At 38.7% G+C, this 26,203-nt stretch overlaps 1 protein-coding gene across 1 annotated transcript in view; it reads right to left on the bottom strand.

Annotated features, from left to right (window-relative positions):
• The window catches only part of LOC108392836 (uncharacterized), a 65,910-nt gene extending 43,771 nt beyond the window's left edge, over positions 1–22,139 (bottom strand). The window contains exon 1 of the mRNA XM_073230485.1: positions 22,052–22,139. Within this exon, the coding sequence (XP_073086586.1) occupies positions 22,052–22,139 (88 nt within the window). The remainder of the gene's footprint in view (positions 1–22,051) is intronic.
• Between the last annotated feature and the right edge of the window lie 4,064 nt (positions 22,140–26,203).

Here is a 26,203-nt window from a genome sequence, read left to right as displayed (position 1 = left end):
GTGGGGATAAGAAGATGAAGAGGCGCCATCAAGAGTTTGGATAATGACTTTTTCAGAATGTCTGATATCTGATGCAACTTGAGAGATTTGGGAATGAGAGGGAACATACTTTTGAGAGATATGAAGGGTACCGTGGGGGGTCGAGGACCCCCCCCCCCATAGAAAACTCAGGCTGTGACTCTGGCAGCTCATCAAGAGTCCCAGGGATCTGGGATTGATAAGGAGAATGAGTCGTTGGGATATTTCATGAAACGGTTGGAGGAGTAATACTGTGGGTACTGGAAGTTACTCATGTAGTGAATGGCGCAAGACCAGTAGGGACATCTCCTGTAGGTGTCTGGCTATCACCTGCAATAGGCTTGTTTTTGGTCATAGAGGAAGCAGAGGTAGGGAGAATAAGGGTAGCTGCTAGTGAACACTTCGGTGGAGGGAGGAAAGTGGAGGTATAAAGGCTCAGAGAAGCTTTTCAGAGGGCAGTCTGGTGTGGCAATGAGAGCAGTAACTTTTGTTTGATGCTGTGTGTAAGTCTGTCTGACTTTGAATCGCCATACAAAGGAGGCTGGGGTGGCGGGGAAGACAATAGGAATGAGGAAAAAAGCAAGAGAGCAGTAAAGGAGGAAAAAGTCATGATTCGGGTATGGATGGCAAAGGGGGTGAATGGGATTTTGGAGGAAAGAGGACAGTAAGGTGAGGAGTTTGGAGGGAGGGAGAGTCTGTAAACTTTTGTAGGTTAAGAGATCTTTTAGGTGATGTGGGGACAGAATGGTAAGGGGAGCCCTGAATGTCAGTTTATGAGCTTCTTTCTGCAAGAGCTGTCTAGCAGCTAATGCTCGTAGGCAGGAGGCCCATCCCCGAACTGTGGGGTCTAATTGATTGGAGAGATAAGCTACTGGGGCAAAGGATGGGCCATAATATTGGCCTAGGACTCTTAGAGCTTGACTGGACCTCTCATGAATGTATAATGAGAAGGGCTTCGACAAATCAGGATGATGGAGAGCTGGGGCTTCTACAAGGGCTTGACAGAGCTTAATGAAGGAGTGTCAGGGTGAGGAGGATAATGGTTTTTTAGGGGGGCTTTTGCTGAGGTCGTATAGGGGTCTTGCCAACAGGGAGCAGGGAGAAGTTAGGGATCTATGTTCTAAAATATCTAGCCAGGCTTAGAAAGGAAAGGATTTCTGTCTTGGTTTTGGGAATGGGCAGGTCAGAGAGGAGCTATTTTCTGTCTAAGGTAATGGACTTTCTTTGTTGAGATAGAAGGAATCTGAGGTAAGTGACAGAAGGGGAAGAGATTTGAGCTTTGACGGGGGATACTCGGTAACTTATGGAAGCTAGAAGGTTAAGTAGGGAGGCAGTGTCAAGTTGAGACTGTTCCCACAAGAGACTGCAGAGTAGAAGATTGTCTATGTATTATAAGGTGGACTTGGAGTGATCATGATGAAACTGTTTGAGGTCCTGAGCTAGGACCTGTCTAAAAATATGGGGACTATCTCGGAAGCTTTGTGGCAAAACTGTCCAAGTGAGTTGTTTAGAATGTCTTGTGTATGGGTCTGTCCAGGTGAAGATGAAAAAATCTTGGGAGCAGGGGTCTAGAGGGATAGAAAAATGGGTCCTTGAGATCTAGGACTGAGAAGTGGGATGCTGAGGCAGGGATATGCGATAAAAGGCTGTATGGATTTGGAACTAAGGAATGGATAGGGACAACGGCTATGTTGATGAGGCGAAGGTCTTGGACAAGGTGGAAAGATCCGTTGGTTTTTTTTAACAGCTAATATGGGGATATTAAATGGGGAGTGAGTGGGTCTGCTTGAATGATGGGTTGGAGGCCTATGAGGGCTGAAGTGGTTAGGGGGTCTTGGGCCTGACAGATATACTGAGAGGGGTCACATAATTTGATAGAGGCAGGGGGACATAGGGCCACGGAGCGGCTTGTAATGTCCCAAACTGTGGGATTTACAGGGTGTATGAGGGCAGAACTGGAGCTTTCATTGGGTAGAGGGGGGTCGTCAGCTATGAGGGCCATCAGAAAGGGAGTACTGGGGGCTGTGGGAGTGGATATAGTTATGGAAATGTGGAGGAGGGAAAGGATGTCTCGTCCTAGTAAAGGGATGGGACACTGGGGCATAACCAGGAAGAAGTGGGAGAAAAGTATGGGATTGTCTAGGATTGTGCATAAAAAAGGGGGGGGTTTAATGGGAAAATCTGTTTACCTCTTACCCCGACTATAGGAGTAATGGCTGGTATGGTAGGGCCCCGGTATTCTCACAAGACTGAGAAGGTGGCTCCTGTATCTAGGAGGAAGGAGATGGGGCGACCGTCTACTGTTAAAGTAACCCTGGGCTCCTGTTTGGTGATGGAAATGGTCGGGCGAGAAGCCCCCGGGCCCCGTCAATCTTCTTCTGCCAGCCCCACTACGGCGGGCTTAGGATGGGAGTTGTTCGTCCAGCCTCCCCTTCGGGTGGTTGGGCAATCACACTCCCAGTTGCCCTTTTTGTGGCATCTGGGGCATGGGGTGGTAGGAGATCTGGGGGAGGGGCACGCCCTTGACCAATGTCCCTCTTTTCTGCCCTTGAAACAAGCTCCTGGGGGGGGGGCTTGTCTGTAGAGGGGCGCCCAGGTTGTGGTTTTATCAGCTGGGCTAACATCTGGAAATTGGCCTGATCAGCCTTTTGTTTACCGTGTTCTTTCTCCTCCTTCTGGTTATGGAAGACTTTAAAGGCTACTGTTAGGATCTCAGTCGTGGGGTAGTGGGGCCCTGTTCTAACTTTTTGAGTTTAGCTTTAATGTCGGGGTAGCTTTGAGCTAGAAAGTATGTCATAAGGACATGTCTTCCTTTAGGTGTTTCTGGGTCTAGGCTGGTATACTGTAATAGGGCTTGAGTGAGTCTAAGAACTCGGAGGGGGTTTCATCTCTCTTTTGAATTATGTCTCGGAGCTTTTGAAAATTGACTACTTCATGAGCTGCCTTTTTCAGACCTGCTATTAAGCAGGAGGCAAAAATATCTCGAGAGCGGAGACCTACAGTGGTGTTATAATCTCAGTGTGGGTCTTGTTCGGGGACAGCAGTGGGGCCAAGGGGATAGGTGGGGTCAGTCTTGTGGGTTTCGGTAGCATGCATTTGGGTGAAGTCCCAAACTCGTCTACGCTCTTCAGGGAGGAGAGTATTGGCCAGGAGCATGAAAATGTCATGATGTGTGAGGCTGTAAGACTGGAGGGTCTATTGAAACTCCCTGATGTATGTCGTGGGATCAGTGGAAAAAGAACTTAGGCGTTTCTCTAGTTGGGTTAAATCTCCTAAGGAGAAAGGGATGTGAACGTACATGATGCCTTCGGATCTTGCTACTTCCCAGAGGGGGGCGATAATTTTGGGAGACCCTCGGGACCGAGTCTGAGGGGGACTGAAGGGTTCTGGCTCAGTCTGTGGGGGAGTGATGTGGTCTAGCTATGCCTAGTTGAGCAGGTCCTGAAGTGCAGAAGTGGGGGCAAAGAAAATAAAGAAAGATAGAATCAGACTCACGTGTCGCCAGCTAGCAGCCCAGCTGCTTGCCTCTGCTGCTTTAGTTAGGCTTGAACTCATGACTCTGAGGTTAACAGTCCCATGCCCTACTAATTGAGCTACAGCAGGGCTCCAGTTAATTGCTTATGGAATGCATTGTTTTCTATTCCTGCCACATCGGCAAGTGGGGGAAGAGCATAGCTAGAAGCAGGGGCGGTGTTTCTACACATCTTCAAGGTCTCCCTATTTTCAGAGTGAGGAGTCTTGGCAAGATATGTTTTTGTGGACAGATAACTTCTAAGGACTGCACCGGTTGTTCTCTAGCTTGTGCTTTCCCATGCTGCGTTCAGACATGGGGGGAGGTGCTTTCCCATTCTCTCTACAAACATGTGAGAAGACAAAGGCGGTCCCTAACAGGGGAGAAACAGGTGATGAGGGCAAAGACGGAGGAGGCCCCTGGGACCTAGTTAAAGGGGGGCTGAAAGGCTCAGGCTTAATCTGCAGGGAATGAAGGTGGAGGAGGTGAGATGGGGGAGGAGATGGTTGGGGAGGAAGGGAGAAGGGCTATTGTAGGAGAAGAAGGGGAAGGGAGTGAACAGGAGGCTTCTGCGGGGGCGGCGGCTTGCAGGCTAGGAGAACTTGGGAGGGGGCGGGGAGAGGAGGAGGCAGAGAGCTTCGATATAGGGAATCTCCTTCCATTTTTTTCAGGCGCTGGCAGTAGTTAAAAAGATCGCGAGTGATGTTAGGATTAAGAGTTCCCCCTGCTGGCCATTGCTTGTTATTGTCTAGGGGGTATGTCGGCCAATCTTGGGAGCAATATTTACGGAGAAGTTTTGGTTTTATATCAGGCGTCAGGGAGAGGGTAGCCAGATGCTTAAGCAGGCATTCAAGAGGTGAACTTTCAGGGAGGGATGAGGAGGCTCCCATGGCTAAAGGACAGAGAAGGAGACAAACGGGAAGACGAACGGAGATCCTCGGACTGGAAGCAGACCACAAGGAGACAAAGGGCGTCCCCGATGATCCTTGGTGGTCTGCGGAAACTCGTATACGAGTCGGAATTTCTTGGGAAGTGTGGGTCATCACCCAGACTTCCCTAAGAAGGCAGAGTGCCGGAGTCACGAGGTACCTAGCGCTAGGCATTTTCGGCGGACGGAGCAGAAGGAGGAGGGGGGAAAAAGGGAGCGTTCTCATCCACAAAGGAGTCACCTCGTTTATGGCTGTTGGAGGGGGGTGCCTGAGAGTCAGCCGCAGCCGTGAAGGCCTGAGGTGGGGATTTATGACTGTCGGAGGAGGGGTTTGAGCGTCCGCCGCAGCCGTAAAGGCTTGAGGCGGGGATTTATGGCTGTTTGGGGAGGGGCCTGAGGGTCCGCCGCAGCCGTGAAGGCCTGAGGCGGGGAGAGTTCCCTCCTCATCACCGAGCATCAGGGCCTTGCCGGACGATGATGGTCAATGGCACTGCGATAGCTCGGGGAAGAGTGGCCCACCCCTGGGAAATTTTGCTTAAAAACTTTCAGCACTGATGGAAGGGATGGTGAATGCGTTTGACTGTCGGAGGAGGGGCCTGAGCGTCCACCGCAGCCGTAAAGGCTTGAGGCGGGGATTTATGGCTTTTGGAGGAGGGGCCTGAGGGTCCGCCGCAGCCGTGAAGGCCTGAGGTGGGGAGCGTTCCCTCCTCATCCCCGAGCGTCAGGGCCTTGCCGGACGATCACGGTCAATGGCACTGCGATAGCTCGGGGAAGAGTGGCCCACTCCGGGGGGAAAACTTACCTAAAGGCCAGAGAGGAGTGGTGAGTGTGATGAGCCAGCGCCGGAAAAAGAGGACGAGGGCAAGCTGCTGCTGGTGTCGGGGGAAGACGGGGCCCAGTTGGGGTGTCCCGTCTCCCGGGTTTCGGCACCAATGAAAGGAAAGGAGCGACACATAGCAGCAATTCACCGGAGAGTTCCGCTTTATTAGGGAAAGGTGCTGGGTTATATAGGAGGGGGCATGAATTGATTGAGGTGTCACTTCTACGGGGCTGGTGGCTGTTGGCTAGGTGCTGGGATTGGGAGGGGGGCGAGAGGTGATTGGGCTTCAGGTGGCGCCGGCGGGAACTGAGGACCCCGAAGAGAAGCCGGAAGTTTGCCATCTTACTGGTGGGGACCCTTCATCACCCATTTCAACTACAGCCCCACCCCCAACCCTTCTCCCCTTGGCAACCACCAATCTATATTCTGTATCTATGGGTTTATTTTTTCTTTTATATTCCACACATAAGTGCTATCATGTAGTGTTTGTCTCTATCTGTAGGACCTATTTTGCACATAAAAGTGCAATCATACAGTGTTTGTCTTATCTGTCATCAATTAGCATATTATCCTAATATCTATCCATGTTGTCACAAATGGCAAGAATTCATTCTTTTATATGTGTGTGTGTGTGTGTGTTATGTTACTATATATATGGAATGTTATGTATTAATGTATAAGTGAAATAGAAAAAAAATTTTCTATGGCTGAGTAACAATGCATATATAGAATATTATATAATTAATATATAATATATAATATACAAAATATATAATTATATAATACAATATAATATGTATATAATATATAAGATGGAATATTAATAGTATATTAATGAATTCATTTGTATGGCTGAATAATGATATATATATATATATATCATTGTAATGATAAATGATTATTAGTTATGTCATTACATATGACCATATGTAATGATATATCATTACTCAGCCATATAAAGGAATTCATTCTTGCACATATATATGTAGTGTCTAATTTTTCTATTCACTTATTATAGACAGGTTGTTCCCATTTCTTGGCTATTGTAAAAAATGCTGCAGTGAACATGGGGGTGCATATATCTTTTTAAATTATTGTTTTCTTTTTCTTCCAATAAATGTTTAGAAGTGGAATTGCTGAATCATAGGTACTTCTGTTTTTAATTTTGGGGAGGAATCGCCATTGCTTTCCATAGTGGCTGCACCAGTTTACATTCCCATCAACTGTACAAGAGTTTCATTTTTCCACATACTCACCAACACGTGTTATTTCTTACTCTTTTAGTAATAGCCATTCTGACAGGTGTGAGGTGATATCTCACTGTGATTTTGATGTGCATTGCCATGATTAGTGGTGTTGAGCATCTTGTCAAATGCTTGTTGATCATTTGTACATCTTGATAAAATGTCTATTCAGGTCCTCTTCACATTTTTAATTGGATTGTTAATTTTTTTGATATAGAGTTATAAAAGTTCTTTATATGTTTTGGATGTTAACTCCTTTTTGGATATATGACTTGCAAATATCTTCTCACATTCATTAGATTGCCTTTTTATTTTGTTGATGGTTTCCTTTGTTGTGCAGAATCTTTTCAGTTTAAGGTAGTCCACTTGTTTATTTTTGCTTTAGGTGTCACTGCCTTTGGAATCAGATTTAAAAAAATATCTCCAACAGTGATGACAGGAGGATTACTAGGTATGTTTTTTTCTAGGAGTTTTATGGTTCTGGTCTTACTTTCAAGTTTTTAATCCATTTTCAGTTAATTTTTGTATGGTATAAGATAGTGGTCTGATTTCATTATTTTTCAGGTGGCTGTCTAGTTTCCTGAACACCATTTATTAAAGAGACTGAAGAGACTGCCTTTACCCTGTTGTATATTCTTGCCTCCTGTATTATAAATTAATTGACCACATATGAATGGGTTTATTTCATTTCAAGGCTCTCTATCCTGTTCCACTGATTTATGTGTATGTTTTTATGTCAATACCATGCTGTTTTCCATCCTATACCTTTGTAATATAGTTTGAAATCAGGAAGTGTGATGCCTTAAGTTTTATTCTTCTTTCTCAAAATTGCCTTGGCTATATAAGATCTTTTGTGATTTCAAATTTTAGTATTGTTTGTTCAACTTCTGTGAAAAATGCCATTGGGATTTCGATAGGGATTACATTGACTCTGTAGATTGCTTTGTGTAGTATGGACATTTTTACAATATTAGTTCATCCAATTCATGAGTATGGAATATCTTTCCATTTACTTGTGTCTTCATATTTCTGTCACTAATGTCTATACTTTCCAAAATATAGATCTTTCACCTCCTTGGTTAAATTGATTTCTAGGTATCCTATTCTGTTGGGTGTAATTGTAAATGTGATTGCTTTCTTAATTTATTTCTGCTAGTTCAGTTGTTAATGTATAAAAGTAACAGCTATTTGTATATTGACTTTGTTCCCTGCAACTTTACTGAATCCCTTTTATTAGTTTTGGTAGTATTTTAAGGTTTTCTATATATAAAATCATGTCCTAAAATGGTGATCATTTACTTCTTCCTTTCCACTTTGGATGCCTTACATTTCTTTTTCTTGCCTAATTGCCGTGGCTCCAGCTCCCAATACTGTATTGGATAAAAGTAGTGAGAGTAGGCAACTTGTCTTGTTCTTGATCTTAAGGTAAATGCTTTTAGCTTTTAGCTGTTGAGAATGATGTTTGCTGTGATCTTGTCATATATGGCCTTCATTATGTTTAGATGCATTCCATCTGTACCCACTTTGTTCAGAGTTTTTATCATAAACAGATTTTGAATTTTGTCAAATGCTTTTTCTGCTTCTACTAAGATGATATTGTGATTGTTATCCTTCATTTGATAATGTGGTGTATCATGTTGATTGATTTGTAGATATTAAACTATCCTTGCATCCCTGGAATTAATCCCACTTTCTCATGGTGTGTGATTATTTTAGTGTATTGTTGAATTCAGTTTGCTAGTTTTATTGAGGATATTTGCATTTATCTTCATTAGGTATTTGGACCTATAATTTTCTTTTTTTGTGTGGTGCCCTTGTCTAGTTTTGGTAACAGGGTAATACTGGCCTTGTAAAATGAGTTCGAGAATGTCCCCTCCTCTTCATTTTTTCGGAAGAATTTGAGGATACCTATTAAATCTTCAATGTTTGGTAGAACTTACCAGTGAAATTGTCTGGTTTGGGAATTTTGTTTGTTGGGAGTGTTTTGATTACTGATTGAATCTTCTTACGAGCAATTGGTCTTTTCAGATTTTCTATTCTTCATGATTGTAGAATATTTGCTTGGAAGATTGTATGTTTCCTCGGAATTTAACCATTTCTTCTAAGTTGTCCAGTTCATGGGTATGTAATTTTTCATAGTAATCTCTTATGATCCTTTATAATGTTTTAATATCAGTTTTAGTTTCTCCTCTATCATACCTGATTTTATTTACTTGAGCCCTCTATTTTTTTTACACATGATTAGGTCTTCAATTTTGTTTATTTTTTCAAAGAACCAGCTCTTAGTTTCTTTTTTTAATCTTCTCTATTGTCTTTTTAGTCTATTTCATTTATTTCTACTTTAGTCTTTGTTATTGACTTACTTCTACTAACTTTGGGCTTTGTTACTTCTTTTTCTACTCCCTTATATATAAATTCAGATTGTTTATTTAGGTTTTTTTTTTTTTTTTGCTTTTTGAACTAGGCATTCATCACTATGAATGTCTTATAACTGCTTTTTGCTGCATCCCATAGATTTGATGTTGTACATTCATTTTCATTGTCTCCAGGTGTTTTGATTTCTATTTGATATTTTCATTCCCCCATTAATTTTCAGTAGCATGTTGTTTAATCTCTACTTATTTGTGGTTTTCCAGATTTCTTCTTGTAATTTATATCTAATTTCATACCATTGTGGTTAGCATAGATGCTTGATATCAGTCTTCATAGATTTCTTCAGACTTACTTTGTGGCCTAGTATATGATCTATCCTGGCAAATGTTTTATCTGTACTTGAGAAAAATGTATATTTCCAGATTTGGGAAGTTTTCAGCCATTATTTCTTCAAATAAATTTTCTGCGCCCTTTTCTCTCTTTTCTCCTTTTTGGGGCTCTATAAGGTGAATGTTATTCTGCTTGATAAAGTCTTTTAAGTCTCTTAAGCTATCTTCACTTCTGAAATTACTTTTTTTTTCCTGCTTTGTTTGGGTTAGTTCCACTCCCCTATCTCCCAGATCATTGATTATTTTTTTCTGCTTCATCTAGTCTGCTGTTTCAACCCTGTTGTGTGTTTTAGTTCAGTTGTTGTATTAGTCTGACGTTTATTTGGTATTTCTTATATTTTCAGTGTCTTTGTGGAAGTTCCCACAGTGTTCCTTCAATCTTCTCCTGAGTTTGGTGCAGCATCTTTATAACCATTACTTTTAACTCTTTTTCAGGTAAACTACTTACCTCTGTTTCTTTTTTTTTTCTTTCATTTGGAACACATTTCTCTGTTTCCTTATTTTGTTTGTCTCTGTTAGACAGAACAGTTATGTCTCTCAGTCATGAAATGGTAGCTCTGTTTGGGAGCTGAACCTTATTGTTTAACTTTACACTGGTTCCTGAGAGCTTTCCCTGTATGGAGTACAAGCATGCCCATCTTTGGGGGCTTGGGTTGGTAGGGCACTCATCTCTGCTTCTGGTGAGGGTGCAAGTGTGGCATGGTTAGGTGGAACTGTGGCAGTGGTACATGGGGACAGGATAGCTCTAGTAGCTGGAGAGGCAATACAGTGGCTTCTGCCCCTGGTGGCACCAATTTAGTGGTGCAGGAGGGTGGGTCCTTGTTTGCCACCTCTATCTTGGCTGCAGCAGCTGCACAGGGGTTGGGATTAGCAGGTTAGAGTTATAGTGCAAAAGCTGAAAAAATTCAAAAAGCAATAGTATTAGCAAGTTAAGTGAAAACTGTAAAACAGAGAGGTACAGGGAAACCAGTACCTCTCTTCCTAGAGAAAGTCTCAGCAGGCTTTTGCCTCTCTGAAAGTGCTTTAAGACTAGCAATTGAGTTTCTTTCACATATGGTCTAAACTGTATACAAATTCCTTCTTTTGCACTGTGTCCTGGGATGAGTGAGCCTGTGCACAAGCCCTCTAAGAGCAGAAATCTTCAGCCCCTATAGCCCTTGTGTCTTCACCCACCCACACCAACCCCCGCACCATGGTAACAGTCACTTCTCTGTGTCTTTGAGACTACTGCTGTTTTTTGTTTTGTTTTTAGATTGCACATATAAGTTAAATCATATGGTATTTGTCTTTCTCTGCCTGGCTTATTAAACTTAGCGTGATACCCTCCAGGTCCATCCATCCTGTTGCAAATGGTAAGTTTTCTTTCCTTTTTTATGGTTGCATAATATTCTATTGTGTATATGCACCACATCTTTAGCCATTCATTTAGTGACAGATACTGGTTGTTTCCTTATCTCGACTATTATAAATAATGAGAGTGCATGTATGGGAGTGCATACATCTTTTTGAATCACAGATTTTGTTTTCTTTTGGTAAATACCTAGAAGTAGAATTACTGGGTCATATTGTAGTTCTGTTTTTAGTTTTTGAGGAACCTCCAAACTGCTCTCCACAGTGGCTGCACCAATTTACATTTCCACTAACAGTGTAGGAGGGTTCCCATTTCTCCACATCCTCACCAACTTGTTATTTCTTGTTTTTTGGATGGTAGCCATTCTGGCTGGTGTGAGGTGGTATCTCATTGTGGTTTTGATTAACATTTCCCTGATGATTAATAATGTGGAGCATCTTTTCATGTGCCTGTTGGTCATCTGTATGTCTTCTTTGGAAAAATGTTTATTCAAGTTCTCTGCCAATTCTTAAATTGGGTTATTTGTATTTTTGGTGTTGAGTCATATGATAGCTTGTCTATTCTGGACTTTTTGTATAAATGGAATTATAAAATATGTGGTCTTTTTTGACTGGTTTCTTTCACTTAGTATGGTTTCAAGGTTCATATATGTTATAAAATCTTTTATTGTTGACTATTCCATTTTATGGATATATCACATTTATCCATTCATAAATTGATGGACTTAAAATTGTTTTTCTATCACTGGCATGTATTTCAAAAAATAACAAGGCATTTCAGAAACCCAAATAATGTAATGCTTTTACAATTATATTTTAAGACAATAATCAATGAGCTTTAATTGCTAACATGGAAGTCTGCAGGCTTCATTCACTAAAAGCTAAATGCTGCAGTGAATACTTATGTACATACATCTTTTATGAAATGTGTGAATGCAAGTGTGATGGTTAATTTTATGTGTCAGTTTGATTAGGGGTCCCCAGATTAAATATTTCTGGATGTGTCTATGAAAGGGTTTATGAATAAGATTAGTACTTGAATTGGTAGACTCAATAAAGTAATTCTGTTCCTCAGAGTGGGTGGGCATCATCCAATCTATTGAGGGCTTGAATAGAACAAAAGACAGAGGAAGGAGGAATGTGCCTTTCCTTGCCTCACTGCTTGAGCTCGGACATCTCATCTAATCTTCTCCTGCCCTTGGACAGGGATTTACACCATCAGCTCCCCTGGTGCTCTGGCCTTTGTACTCAGAATTACACCACCAGATTTTCTGGGCCTCCAGCTTGCAGACAGTAGGCATAGGATTTCTAAGCTTTCACAATTATGTGACTCATAATAAATGTCTCTCTGGAGAAACCTGACTAATAGGGTAAGTTTCTCATAATTGAATGAAATGCTGTTATATTGCCTAACAATTTCGTTCATCTTTTATTCATTCATGTACCACATAATGGCAACTGCTTAAATCCAAAGTGAATTTCAGCATTCATCTCTATTCATTTAACACAGCTTTATCATAACTTGGTTCACCTGGGACAAAAATGAAGGTAGGCAAGTAAGTTACCCTGGGAAAGCTAAAAATGTGACCCTTGTTCAAAGTAATGTGCTTCAGAAATTTTCCAGTACTTCTTAGTAGACTTGGATAAAAAACTGGTTTTAAATCACTTCTAAGTACTTTCTGAGCAGTTTGTCAAAACTAAGTCTAGTCTGAAGATAACTGTGGAAACATTTTTTCACTTTTCCATAATTCTTATTCTTCTTCCATTTTCTTTTTCAATTTTTTGAATCAGAAAGTTTCTGGGGGGTCATATGAGAAAGCTTACTATTTGAATAACACAGTAAGTCACTTTTTCCCTTTAAAGTATTCATCATGTCTTCCTTGGTATTTCAGCTAGATCGTAACTATATCAAGTAATAGAAATTTATCAGTGATAAATCAGAAAAGCAAATGCTATATTTCACCATAGTTGTCATCTACTTTTTCACTGTGTCCTTCATTTGACAAATCCATTCCATGTGTAGGCCTTCCCCAGGCAACTTCCTGGGCAGTCTCCTCCTAATCCTTTATTTACTCTCTGAGTAACATGTGGGTTTATATATTCCTGAAATGATACTCTGTTCTGCAGATTGCTTTTCTAAATATAGTCTTTACATTCAGATTTTAAGTTGAGCCTGGAATGCTTAATTTCATACTGCGTATTTCACCTATATATGTTCTGAATATTATACTGTGTACAATATAAACATATTACTGTGTAGCAGGGAACAAGATAACAATTGTTTCAATTGACTATATATGATATTTTGCAAAGAGGAAGAATCTAGAACTAGAAACCTAACAAAGTTGTAGAAGGCTCAGAGCTGAATTTATCTGGGTAAGACTATCAGCTAGATCTCAGAATTTGGAAAGTTAGTAAAGCCAGCATTTGGACCTCTTAATGGAATGAAAAAAATAGAAATATATCAAATACCTATGCTGGTATAATTTCATCAGATAATTTTAAATGTCTGTGATGAATCATATATTTCAGTTTCTTAGACATCAAAGTGAGGATGAATAGTGGCATCAGTATGCACAAACTTAAAAGAGAATTTTTTGAATCTGTGAAAAAACACAAATAACAAAAACTGATTTAGTAGTATGTGTCTTATACCTGTGGAAATCTGAGTTATGGAGGCTCTGGGCTGAGTACATTCCATAAACAATAATTGCTGCGTAAGTCCCTGGCAGACCCACTTGCTCCCACTGTTAAAGGTAAACAAAGTCAGACACAGTTAAAATGGTAAGACCAGGTTTTAATTACTAATATACTATTGCAATAGGGAAAAAAGTTCAGTATGACCTTAACACCTCTAAGGTGTAGAGAGGTGACTGGGTGTTTTAAGAGGAGTATGAGGAACTAGGGAGGCGGGCTAGTGGGGGCTCAGTAGAATCAAATAAGTGAAAATTACAAAAAAGTGGGAAGCAGGTATTGGTCCTTGTGAAACCCCCAGGGTTTGGTAACCAGTGCTTATTGAAATTAGGTTCCATCTCTCCCACAGCTGCTGGAAGACAGGGCACTGTCTTTGGCGTTCACTGGAACAAACAGTGAATTCTTTGGGCAGCCTTGAGTTCTCTTAGGCAGGTCCTTTTAAAGCAGGATAGGGTCATCCTCTGGATATGGCTCTGAGCTGTTTAAGTCTTTAGAGGCCAAGGTTGAGGCCTAGTCAAGAAGAGAACCTGGAGAAGCCTGGCTAGAGTTCAGTCAAAGAGAGAATCTCTGTAACCACAGCACCTTGATCTTCCCAGAGGCTTTTCACTCTCACTACCAGTTCCAAGGTTCACATCTCTTCCATGTTAATACTTTTCCACCCACATACCAAGCTGTAGGATGAGTACAACATATCTAGAATCTAATAAAAGATAAAAAGTGGTTCTTGACATGTGGAAGGAAAAATAATTGTTACTTTCCATTTTTCAACCACACCTCAATGTTGTCACATGCGGGAGTAGAGAAGAAAGAAAGGAGAGTAATCTAGGAGTGGAAAGCATTGTGAGAGAGACTAGCCTGAGAATACTGAAGTTCATCTGGCAATAGATGTTACATGTCTACAAGACCCATAGCATTGCAGTAGGCGCTTAGAAAGCATTCTAATGAGGAAATTCAGTACTTTCTTTATGAATCTTGGAATGTCTTGGAAGGCAAAAAGTAACAGTTAAAAAAAATGTAAATATGGAACTCAATTTTATGAAAATAAGTCTTCAGCTGGCATGTTGACATGTTCATTACAATGTATGAAAGAGATTTTGGAGTGCATGGGTGATAATTCTACAGTGGCAGTGAGATGATATATTTATTTTGGGCCAAAGAATGGAGGTATTACTTAATGCATGAGAAGTCGGTGGACAATTGTCCCAGAAGCAGGGCAATTTACAGCTTCATAAATGTAAGCCTAACAGAGCTCATGACACTCAGCTTAGGTGGGATGGAATGTGACTGTCAGGTGTACCAAGAGATGAGAACAAGGAAAGAAGAGTTTAATGGGAAGAGAACCCAGCTGGGCTTCAGAAAGTCTGTGGTGGTTTTTTATTATTGTGGAAGAAGTTGGAATAAAGCCAAGCACAGTATATGACACATATCTGGTAGTAGATTGTAGAATAAAGGAATAAATCCAATAGGAAGCAATGAATATCTTGCTTGAAGAAGATATTGCTGCAAAATAACTAATCAAGATATATTAATTCAGAGTATAAATTTAGTTCTTTTATTTCTTGGTTTATTCTTATCTTGATATCAAGATATTTTTTAAATGACAGTAAAACTGTATTTTTATATATTGAAAAAGTCCTGAAAAATATGGAGATTTAATTACTAGTTTGACCCGAGACAAGACAATGAATTTTTATTCTTATCTATTATTGGCATAATGATGCCATCCCTCATGTTTTAAAGAATCTTTGTTAAGATTAAAAAAGAAAAGTCTGTAGCCCCATGAGGACAACTTCTTCAAATCTTCGTGCAGGGATTAGTACTGTCCCAGCACAGTGTGGACTAAATACTTAATGAATATTTCACAGTTGTGTAGCTACTCAAATGAAGGCTTTTAGTAGTAGCATTGAAAAGACATTTCTCTTTTGGACATGTGTAGCTTGCCAGTTTAATGATTCTGTGTTTTACAAGTTTAGATTATCTTTTCATCATTTCTACAAAAATTTTTAATACCTTTTCTTTAGTGGAAGAATACACTAAAACATTACTTGTCTACAAATCTTGGACAAGTTCTAGGCTGTTTGAAAACAGTGAATACAGTGTCTAACTACAATGAAAGAATTCTCCATCTGTCAGTGTTTACGTCTCCTGCTCTTGGAAAATGAAGGCTTGCAGAAACCTATTAAGTTTCTGACACATTAAACTTGCATCAAAAGAGAGATTTTAGCTCTTGCAAAATTAGGACAGAGTTAATAAAGAGAGGGAAAAGTGTGATTAATTTTGGAGTATAGCCATTAGGAACCAAATAATAGCAATACCAAAAAGCTAAGGAGGTCTGTGCTAAAGAATGTTTCATGAGAAAAGTACAATGACACATCCCCCACTACTGAGTTCTAAACAATCTTGGGAACCGAGAGAAGAAATTTCCTTTGCTATTATTTTATAGCAGATTCAAGAGAATTGAAATGCTAAGAAAAAATCAAAGATTCTAAACAAAATTTACAACAAAAATCAAAGAATCTAAACAAAATTTACAACAACCATTATTTCAAGAATGAATTGCTAACTGTCACGACCGATTTCAAGGTACAACATATTTGTAGTGAAAGTTATTAAATTATGCAGATGGAGTAATACAAGTTCAGAGAGGACCTCAAAGAAGAAAGTAACTGGTTTCTGTGTTGGCAGGAGAAAAATGAGCAAACTCATTAACGAATGGAGGCATGGTAGTATTTATTCTTACTTGGGTTAAAGGAATGTTGGATTGACTGTCTATGCCTGTATGGTTATCTTCATGACCAAGCAAATTGGTGGACTTAGACCCAATCTGATCTATGTGCAAATGCCCTTTACACATAAAGCTATAATTCTTCCTCAGCAGCAGCAGAAGAAAGGTAATATTTAATGAAACTGAGGGATGCAATACTCTTCCTTCATACTTTGGATATAGAGAATTCTGGAACAAGTTAAATCGAAGGAGCTTATAAAAATAAGATACAAAGAAATTGTGTCAAAACTAGTTAAATCTTCCAGTGTATATCGAAAAGCTAAAGACAATGACAGAAGAAAAATATGAAGCTCATTAAAGAGTGAAAAAAATAAAAATTTGCCTGTAGGCTTGGAAGAGAAAAAATAAGCCAAAAGAAGTTTCAAGAAAATCTAACAATATCATCACTTGGAAGATGGTTCTTTTCAAAAAACGAAAAAGTTCATTTTAAGGTAAATTTCTGGTGTTCATTTTCCCAAAGTTCATTTCCTCTAAGAGAGTGCACTTAGTTCCCATATATAGAGCAGGTAAATTTGATGAAAATAGCATTTTCATCAACATCTGGGAAAACTGAGCACACTGAGGAAGCAGCTGTTGGCACTGGTCTCTGGAGAGATGCCTGGGAAATACTCATGGAGAAAGCAGAAGTAAATTGTTGGGGGAAAGGTCTGGAGTTTTCTTCTGTGTTGAAATTGCAGGAGACAAATGCTCTGAGGGCATGAGAAAAAAAAACACTTCAGACCTGAAAAATAACAGGGTGACAAGGACGATGCAAATGAGGATAAGATGAACAGAATCCCGCATACTGCAAATATATTTGAATGAAGAGGTATACAGACATTTTGCGATTAAATCTTTTGGATCAGGTAATATATGTGACTACCTTGAGTCAGATAAAATAGTATTGTGAATACATTTTGGAAAGGTATGGAACCTTGACAAATCTGGACTCCTCATAGAATAATCTGAAGCTGATTTCTCAGCAGCTAATAAGGGCCAAAGAAAATGTTTGTTTTCTCTTTTTCTTCCCCTCTTGGTTCCCTCTCTCTTCATTTAACATTATTTCTAAGACACTATGGGTAATTAATTAAAAAGCAGATAAAATGTAGGCTAAAAAGTAGTATAACACTTTCCCTAACTACTTATTTGCTCTCATAGCCACATATGGTAAAAAAAAAAAATGTGTGGGGGGGTTGTTAAAACTCTGTTATTAATTTACATACTGAATTCAAGCAACTTCTTTTATAGAATGAGGTTTAGCATATCTTGGGTCTAAAACTCAGACTTCTATTAAACCAATTTAGTTGTATTTATTTTGTATATCCACATAAGACTACAAGGTCTTTTGTTTTTTAAAGGGCCAAAATGAATCACACTAGTCAGAAGAATCACACTGTAGGTCTAAGATAAATTTCCTTTTGAACAAAATAATTAAAATGGTATCTATTTGCAGTTTGCTTTGCTATCTTTCTTTGCAGCACTCCTGATATGTTCTAAAATTTTGCCAGAGAAACTATATTAGTTAGGAGTCATTTATGGGACGGATATTGGACTGTCTTCCAAGCTCCAGATGAGAGATGCCTTTGAGCTTCAGCATCTGTCTAGAACCATGATTCTTAAAGCTGGCTGCCTTTCAGTCTGGAGAGATCTTTTAAAAATCCAGACTCCCCACACAGAAACTCTGATTAAATTGTTCTGATCTAAGGACCAGAAATTATGTGCTGCTTCTAGCTGTAGTGTTTTGGTGAACCAGTGTATCTGCTCTCTCCATCTTTTTCCTCTGCCTCTCTGTATTTGTATTCTAATTATAGGCTGGACTTTGCTGCTTTTGAGTTCACATGGCAGGAAATGGTCCCTGAACCAAATGACTGTGGAGAGAAGGGGTGGTCATCTTGTAAAAGTCTGGTTGCCTCTGTAGTAACCTCTAGATAAAATGGGTCATCGTAGAATGTACAGTTTCCAGAAGCAGGTAATATAATAGTGTCCAATTGCAGAGGGGTTACCTAAGGCTTTTACCTTTCTTTTCCATGCTGACCTGTGAATAGATTTCAACAAAATTTTTCCAACTACAGTTTCTTATCATATTTTTGATTGAAGTATTTTACTTTGATAGGTAAAGTGAATTTTTAATAATGAAATTATTTTTCCTTTAAACTGACTCAATTCTGTGTTTATTAGTTTTCATGAACAGATTTTTTTTTCTCTTGTGCAAAAGGAATTAGGAATGCTAGGTACAGTTTTACAAGTGAATTTTTTTTAAATGTATATAGTCTACCTTTCAACTAATTACAAATAGAACCTTAGAAATACAAAAACTCCTTGGGGTAAAGGCATCCTAGATCGCCCTCACACCACCCTGACCTTCTGTTCCCTTTCCTTAGGACAAAGTGGTTATGTGATCTGGGAACAGGCATACTCAGGCAGCTCTCCCACCACTGGGAAGGGGTTCCCAGAGCTAGCAGACGTAAGTTTAAATACAGCTAGAAAGTAAGAACCTGGACTTTGGGCCTAGATCACCTAGATTTGAACTCCATCTTTGTAACTTATGAATAATAAGATTACCTTGAAGAAATCACCAAATTTCCTTTGCCTCAGTTTCTTCCACCATAAAGAGGATATAATATAGTACCTGTCCTAGTGGTTTCTGGTAAGATTAAATATGTCAGTAAATGTAAAGTGTTTGTGAGAGGATATGGCCTAGAGTAATATGTGAATTATTTTATTTGGAAGCCTACTTCAGTGATGACTTATCTTGGAATAGGTAAGTCAAGTGCCACCTCAATGCTGATCACTAGATTTGTGACCTTCGGTATTTCATTTATCTGACATCATGTTTCTCACTAGTAAAAGGAGATGAGTAATTCCTGCCCTCTTTATCCCATAATGACTTAATAAGGGCTCTGTTGCAAAGGTTCAGTCCCATAGCAGCAAGCATCATGTACTGAATTTCATCAAAGGCATGAGTTCCCTGTTTTTGCAATTTCCTAGAGAGATGTGTTTAGACCATGGGGCTGGGTGTTGGTAGAAATGCTCTTTCTCTTTTTAATGGAGAGAGCACAACACTGACCTTGCTCAGGGGACTAGATACCTGAAACTGCGGTTCCGGTTTCTTAATGATGTGCTGGGAAAAGCCAGGACTGTCTGCCTAGAGACAGTGAAGGAAGTTGCTAGGCCACCCAGACAGAGAGTTCTGTAGTCCAGAACCATTACTCCTGTTTTTCTGTACACAAATGAAAGACAAAATGTAAGTACATGATTTTTAATTTTTACCTTTTGCTTCTTTTCCTTTTCTTACTGATGTGTAATTGATAACAACATTATATTAGTTTCAGGTGTACAACACAATGTTCAATATCTGTATATATTGTGAAATGATCACCACCATAAATCTCATTAACATTGATCACAATGCATAGTTGCAATTCTTTTCTCTTGTGATGAGACCTTCTAAGATCTCTTATCAACTTTCAAGTATGCAATACAGTATTATTTACTATAATCACCATGTTGTACATGCTTATTTATAACTGGAAGTTTGTACCTTTTGACCCCTTTATCCATTTTGTCTCTTTTCACTAGCATCCCTCCCACCACACGCCAACCACCGATCTAGTCTATGTGCTCATCTTTTGTTTATTTTTTGATTCCACATATGAGACCATATGGTACTTGTCTTTCTCCAACTTACTTCATTTAGCATAACATCCTCAAGGCCCATCCATGTTATCACAAGTGGCAAGATTTCATTCTTTTTTATGGCAGAATAATATTCATATATATCACATTTTCTTATCTGTTAATGCATTGATGGACATTTAAGTTGTTTCCATACCTTGGCTCTTGTAAATAATGCTACAGTGAACATGGGGGTGTATATATAGATATGTCTTTTTGTGTTTTTCGTTTTCTTTGGATAAATACTGGAAGTGGAATTGCGGGATCATACACTAGTGCTATTTTTAATTTTGAGGGGAACCTCTATACTATTTTGCATAGTGGCTGCACCAATTTACATTCCCCCCAACAGTATATAAGGGTTACCTTTACTCCACACCTTCACCCAAACTTGTTATTTTCTTGTCTTTTGATAGTAACCATTCTAACATGTGTGAGGTGATATCTCATCTTGGTTTTGATTTTCATTTTCCTGATGGCCAGTGATGTTGAACATCTTTTCATGTGCCTGTTGGCCATCTGTATGTCATCTTTGGAAAAATGTCTATTCAGATCCTCTGCCCATTTTTAAATTGGATTCGTTTTTAACATTAAGTTGTATGAGTTCCTTATATATTTTGGATATTAACCCCTTATCAGATATATGATTTGCAAATATTTTCTCCCATTTAGTAGTTTGCCTTTTTATGTTGTTGAGGGTGTCCTTTGCTGTGCAGAAGCTTTTAGTTTGATATAGTCTGACTTGCTTATTTTTGTTGTTGCCTTTGCTTTTGGTGTTAAAAAACAGAAATCATCACCAAGACCAATGTCAAAGAGCTTACCATCTGTTTTCTTCTAGAAATTTTACAGTCTCAAGTTTAAGTTTTTAATCCACGTCAATCAACTTTGGTGTGCATTATAAAATAGTGACCCAGTTTCATTCTTTTGCACGTAGCTCCCCAGTTTTCCCAACAGCCCTTATTTTAGATTGTCCTTTCCCCATTGCACAGTTGGCCCTTAAACAACACAGATTTGAACTGTGTGGGTCCCCATATAGATTTTTTTTCAATAAATATATTGGAAAAATTTTTGGAGATTTGCAACAATTTGAAAAAATGTTTCTGTTCTCTAGCTTACTTCATTGTAAGAATACAATATATAATGCATATAACACATAAAACATGTTATTATTGGACTGTTTATGTTACATAAAGCTTCAGATCAACAATAGGCTACTAGTTAAGTTTTTTGGGAGTCAAAAGCTATACCTGTATTTTTTACTGTAATTGGGGGTCAGTACTCCTAACCCCTGCATAGTCCAAGGGCCAGCTATGTATTCTTGGTTTCTTTATTGTAAATTAATTGTCCATATGTGGGTAGATTTATTTCTGTGCTCTATATTCTGTTCCACTGATTTATATGTCTGTTATTATGTCAGCAGCATACTGTTTTAGTAAATGCTTTTTATTAAATTGTTAAAACACAATGTAAATTAAATGAATCTAACTATGAATACCCTATAGTAATGGTGAAATGTTATAATGAAAAATACAACATGCACAATATATAATGCATATGATATTACATTTTTCATCCTTAATCCTAAATAAATGTATCATTTGATAAGGAATTAAAAAAAACACAAGATTGTTTTAACATAGTTACTTTCCTAAAATGAACAGCAGTACTACAAAGCCAATAATTTACACAAACTCATTTTATGATTATTATTTGTAATATAATTATTTTATATAATTATGCAAATTGTAATTATTATTTGTAAATTCACCAGAAGAAAATTCACGTGTATACATATATATTACTGGAACTTGGAGTGGAAGTTTTAATTTGACTACATTTCAGTGAGGAAATGGAAATTTTCATAACTTCTTCAACATCCAATAGGTAACAAGTGATGCAAGTAGAACTCAGACCTGTTTTTGCTACAATTCAAAGTTCCCCATTCTAGCAAATGAGAAATGTTTAGCTTGCTTCAGTATGTGAAGTGACACTGCTCTGGTTGGGGCTGGCTCCATAGGCCTCGTGTCTTCCGCTTGGTTTCATGCACTGCCATTGCCATCTTGAAATTTCAGTGATATTTAAGCAAGTGGCACTGCATTTTTAGTTTGCATAGGTCCCAGCATCTTATATAGCTGATTCTGCTTCTGGAAAATACCTCAGCAGCTCTTTGAATAGTCTGCATGGTTAAACATAATGATAAAACTAATCCTAATCAACAAACAAGATTGTTCCTGGACAATCTGGGGACTAATCCCTTTCTTTTCATCATTAGTAAAACAGTTTACCGTCTTGGATACTAGTGTTCTCTCTCCTGTGGTGATGGTACTCGCTGACCCTGAACATGCTCACTGTTGCTGCAGCGCTCCTCACCATGGCGATGCTTCTGGAGCGCTCCAGATGGAGGGGCCTTTCCGCTGGGAATGAATGCCCTTCCTTTGGGTTGTGCAAACCTCTTAGCAAACTTCAGGACTTGGCATAACAGTGATTTTCTTACAAAAGTGGCTTACTGAAGAGATACTTTGGTCTTCCTTTAACTTAATAATATGGGAGTGGGGAGGGAGGAGGAGGTAGAAAGAGAGAGGAGGTGGGGAGAGACGGGCTATAACACTCTCAATAGACTTTGTCTCCCACCAAGAGAGAATAGATTGCTCTCTCATTGTGTTCCTGTAGCACTTCAGATAAATCTATGTAATTGCCCTTCTCACCTGGTAGAGTTCTTACTGGTTTGAATGAGTTTGTCTCCTATCAGACTCCTTAAGCAGAGGAATATGGTCTTGTTCATCCTTTTGATCTTCAGAACCCTAAAATTTAGTCAAACTTTGAAGACATGATTGGTAAAATGAAATGCCAAATTCTCCTTTTACTCAGATTTTGGCAATTATATATCTCCAACACAATTATGAGATTCTCAGGTGAGTTATGTGAAAACTTCCCCAATCTAAAACTTAATGAATCCTGAAAACGGATGTGAAAGTGCTTCATTACCTAAAAGCAATGTTTCCAATTAGTTTCTGCCTCTGGACTTTATTTTCCCAATGTGATTTAGTTAATGTTTTAGCTAAAGAGAAAGTGAGCCACTGATTAAGCTAATGTCTTCATAAGACAAAGTGGAGCATTATAAGCATACATCTTTCTCCAATAGCTTTTGACAAAAACTATTGTTAATTATTTAGCCTACTATAAATGTACTTGTCAGGTAGTAGAATCCTGGGGTTCTTTTTTACCTTTGTCTCCATTTGGTTTTCTTTTTCCTGGAATATGACAATATTGTACTTAAATAGTATCTATGACCTTTTCTTCAAAGACACAGCGCAATTAAGGATATGCTCTTTGTAGAAGAGGGAATTTTTTTTTTACATTAAGAGAAAACATACATGTTTCAGGAGTAATAGGATCACTGTTCAAACTCATTAATTAAAACTGAATGCTAACAAAAATTTAAAGAAGTAGAAATACCAATATTACACCAATTCTTTCAGAGTACAAAGCATGATAGAAAAATTCCCAACTTGGTTTTCTTTCTCTTTTTTTTTTTAGGTCAGAATAGTGGTATGCAGCCTGCACAGGCTCGTAAGAGCCAGTTGTGAGCATCTCTTCTCAACACTGCATTCACTGACATTACATTGGTAGGTTGAAATCAGCTGCAGTGGGGGTATGGTCATCGAAGGTAATCATCAATCCTGTAAATCTAGACCTTTTATTCCTTTGGGAAGCCAATGATTTAACATTTACCAGCACACTACTTGGTCAGATTAACCCCGATGCCATAATTCAACAAGGATATTATGTGAAAAGAAAATTACAGACTGAAATCACTCATGAAAACAGACTTACATATCTTTAACAGAGTATCAATAAGGTAACAAACAAAACATTATGATCAAATGGGATATGAAAATATGACTGATATTTCAGGAATGCAAGGTTAGTTATATAGTTCAAAATCAGTCAGTGTAGTTCACCAGCTTATCACAATAAGGCAAAAACCCACAATTTAACTTGAAAAAAATCTCAGCTGTTTGGGATTAGAATTAAACTTCCTCAGTCTGATTAAGAGTATCTGATTGAAAACCTAGAGCTAACAACATATGTAAGGGTGAAATATTAAAAGGTTTTCCCTTAAAGAAAATTGGGAACAAAAAAAAAGATTTCTGTTACAACATAGTTGACCCTTGAACAACGTGGGTTTGAACTGCATGGCTCCAGTAATACATGAATTTTTTTCATTAAATATATTGGAACATTTTGTGGAGATTTTCAAAATCATGAAGACATATTAAACATTTTATTTTATATTATTCATTTATATTTTCTATTAAGATATTGTTGATATACAGTCTTATGAGTGTTTCACAGGAAAAAACAATGTGGTTACCTCAATTACCCATATTATCAAGTCCACACCCATACCCCAATGCAGTCACTGTAAGTGTAGGAAGATGCCACAGATTCACTATTTGCCTTCTTTGTGCTGCAGTTTTCACACCATGTGTACTAAACATAATACCCTTTAATCCCCTTCTCCTTCCCTCCCTACCTGCCCTCCCACACCCCTCCCCTTTGGTAACTGCTAGTTCATTCTTGGAGCCTCTGAGTCTGCTGCTATTTTGTTCCTTCAGTTTTGCTTCATCGTTATACTCCACAAATGAGGGAAATCATTTGACACTTGTCTTTCTATGCCTGGCTTATTTCACTGAGCACAATATCCTCCAGCTCCATCCATGTTGTTGCAAATGGTAGGATTTGTTTGTTTGTTTCTTTTTTTTTTCCCCACCCATCCTCCCCAGTCCCTTTGGTAACTGTTAGTCCATTCTTGGGTTCTGTGAGTCTGCTGCTGTTTTGTTCCTTCACTTTTTTCTTTGTTCTTATACTCCACAGATGAGTGAAATCATTTGGTACTTATCTTTCTCCTCCTGGCTTATTTCACTGAGCATAATACCCTCTAGCTCCATCTGTGTTGTTGCAAATGGTAGGATTTGTTTTCTTCTTATGGCTGAATAATATTCCATTGTGTATATGTACCACATCTTCTTTATCCATTCATCTACTGATGCACACTTAGGTTGCTCCCATATCTTGACTATTGTAAATAGTGCTGTGATAAACATAGGGGTGCATATGTCTTTTTGAATTTGAGAACTTGTATTCTTTGGGTAAATTCCAAGGAGTGGGATTCCTGGGTCAAACGGTATTTCTATTTTTAGTTTTTTCACAAACCTCCATATTGCTCTCCACAATGGCTAAAGTAGCTTGCATTCTCACCAGCAATGTAGGAGGGTTCCCCTTTCTCCGCATCCTCACCAGCATTTGTTGTTCTTAGTCTTTTCGATGCTGGCCATCCTAAATGGTGTGAGGTGATATCTCATTTGTGGTTTTAATTTGCATTTCCCTGATGATTAGTGATACGAAGGATCTTTCCATGTGTCTGTTGGATATCTGGATTTCTTCTTTGGAGAATTGTCTCTTCATATCCTCTGCCCATTTTTATTTGTGTTATTTGCTTTTGGGTGTTGAGGCATGTGAGTTCTTTATAAATTTTGAATGATAACCCCTTGTCAGATATGTCATTTACAAATATATTCTCCCATACTGTAGGATGCCTTTTTGTTTCGTTGGTGGTGCCCTTTGCCATACAGAAGCTTCTTAGTTTCAGGTAGTCCCATGTGTTCATTTTTGCTTTTGTTTCCCTTGCTTGAGGAGGTGTATTCAGAAGAAGTTGCTCATGTTTGTATTCAAGAGATTTTTGTCTGTGTTGTCTTCTAAAAGACTTATGGTTCCATAACTTACATTCAGGTCTTTGATCCATTTTGAGTTTACTTTTGTGTATGGGGTTAAACAATAATCCAGTTTCATTCTCTTACATGTAGCTGTCCAGTTTTGCCAACACCAGTTGTTGAAGAGGCTGCATTTTCCCATTGTATGTCCATGGCTCCTTTATCATATATTAATTGACCATATATGTTTGGGTTTATATCTGGGTTCTCCAGTCTTATCCATTGGTCTTTGGATCTGTTCTTGTGCCAGTACCAAATCATCTTGATTACTGTGGCTTTGTAGTAGAGGTTGAAGTTGGGAAGCATTATTCTTCCTTCTCAGGATTGCTTTGGCTATTCGAGGTATTTTGTGCTTCCATATGAATTTTAGAACAATTTTCTCTAGGTCGTTGAAGAATGCTGTTGGTATTTTGATAGGGATTGCATTGAATCTGTAGATTGTTTTAGGCAAGATGGCCATTTTAACAATATTAATTCTTCCTACCCAAGAGCATGTAATGAATTTCCATTTATTAGCATCGTCTTTAATTTCTCTAAGGAGTGTCTTGTAGTTTCCAGGGTATAGTTCCTTCACTTCCTTGGTTAGGTTTATTCCTGGATATTTTATTCTTTTCGATGCAATTGTGAATGGAATTGTTTTCCTGATTTCTCTTTCTGCTAGTT

Source organism: Manis javanica, chromosome 3, assembly GCF_040802235.1.
Source record: "Manis javanica isolate MJ-LG chromosome 3, MJ_LKY, whole genome shotgun sequence".
NCBI classification, from domain to species: domain Eukaryota; kingdom Metazoa; phylum Chordata; class Mammalia; order Pholidota; family Manidae; genus Manis; species Manis javanica.
Note: the sequence above shows the minus strand (reverse complement) of the source record. Positions and strands in the feature narration are given on the sequence as shown.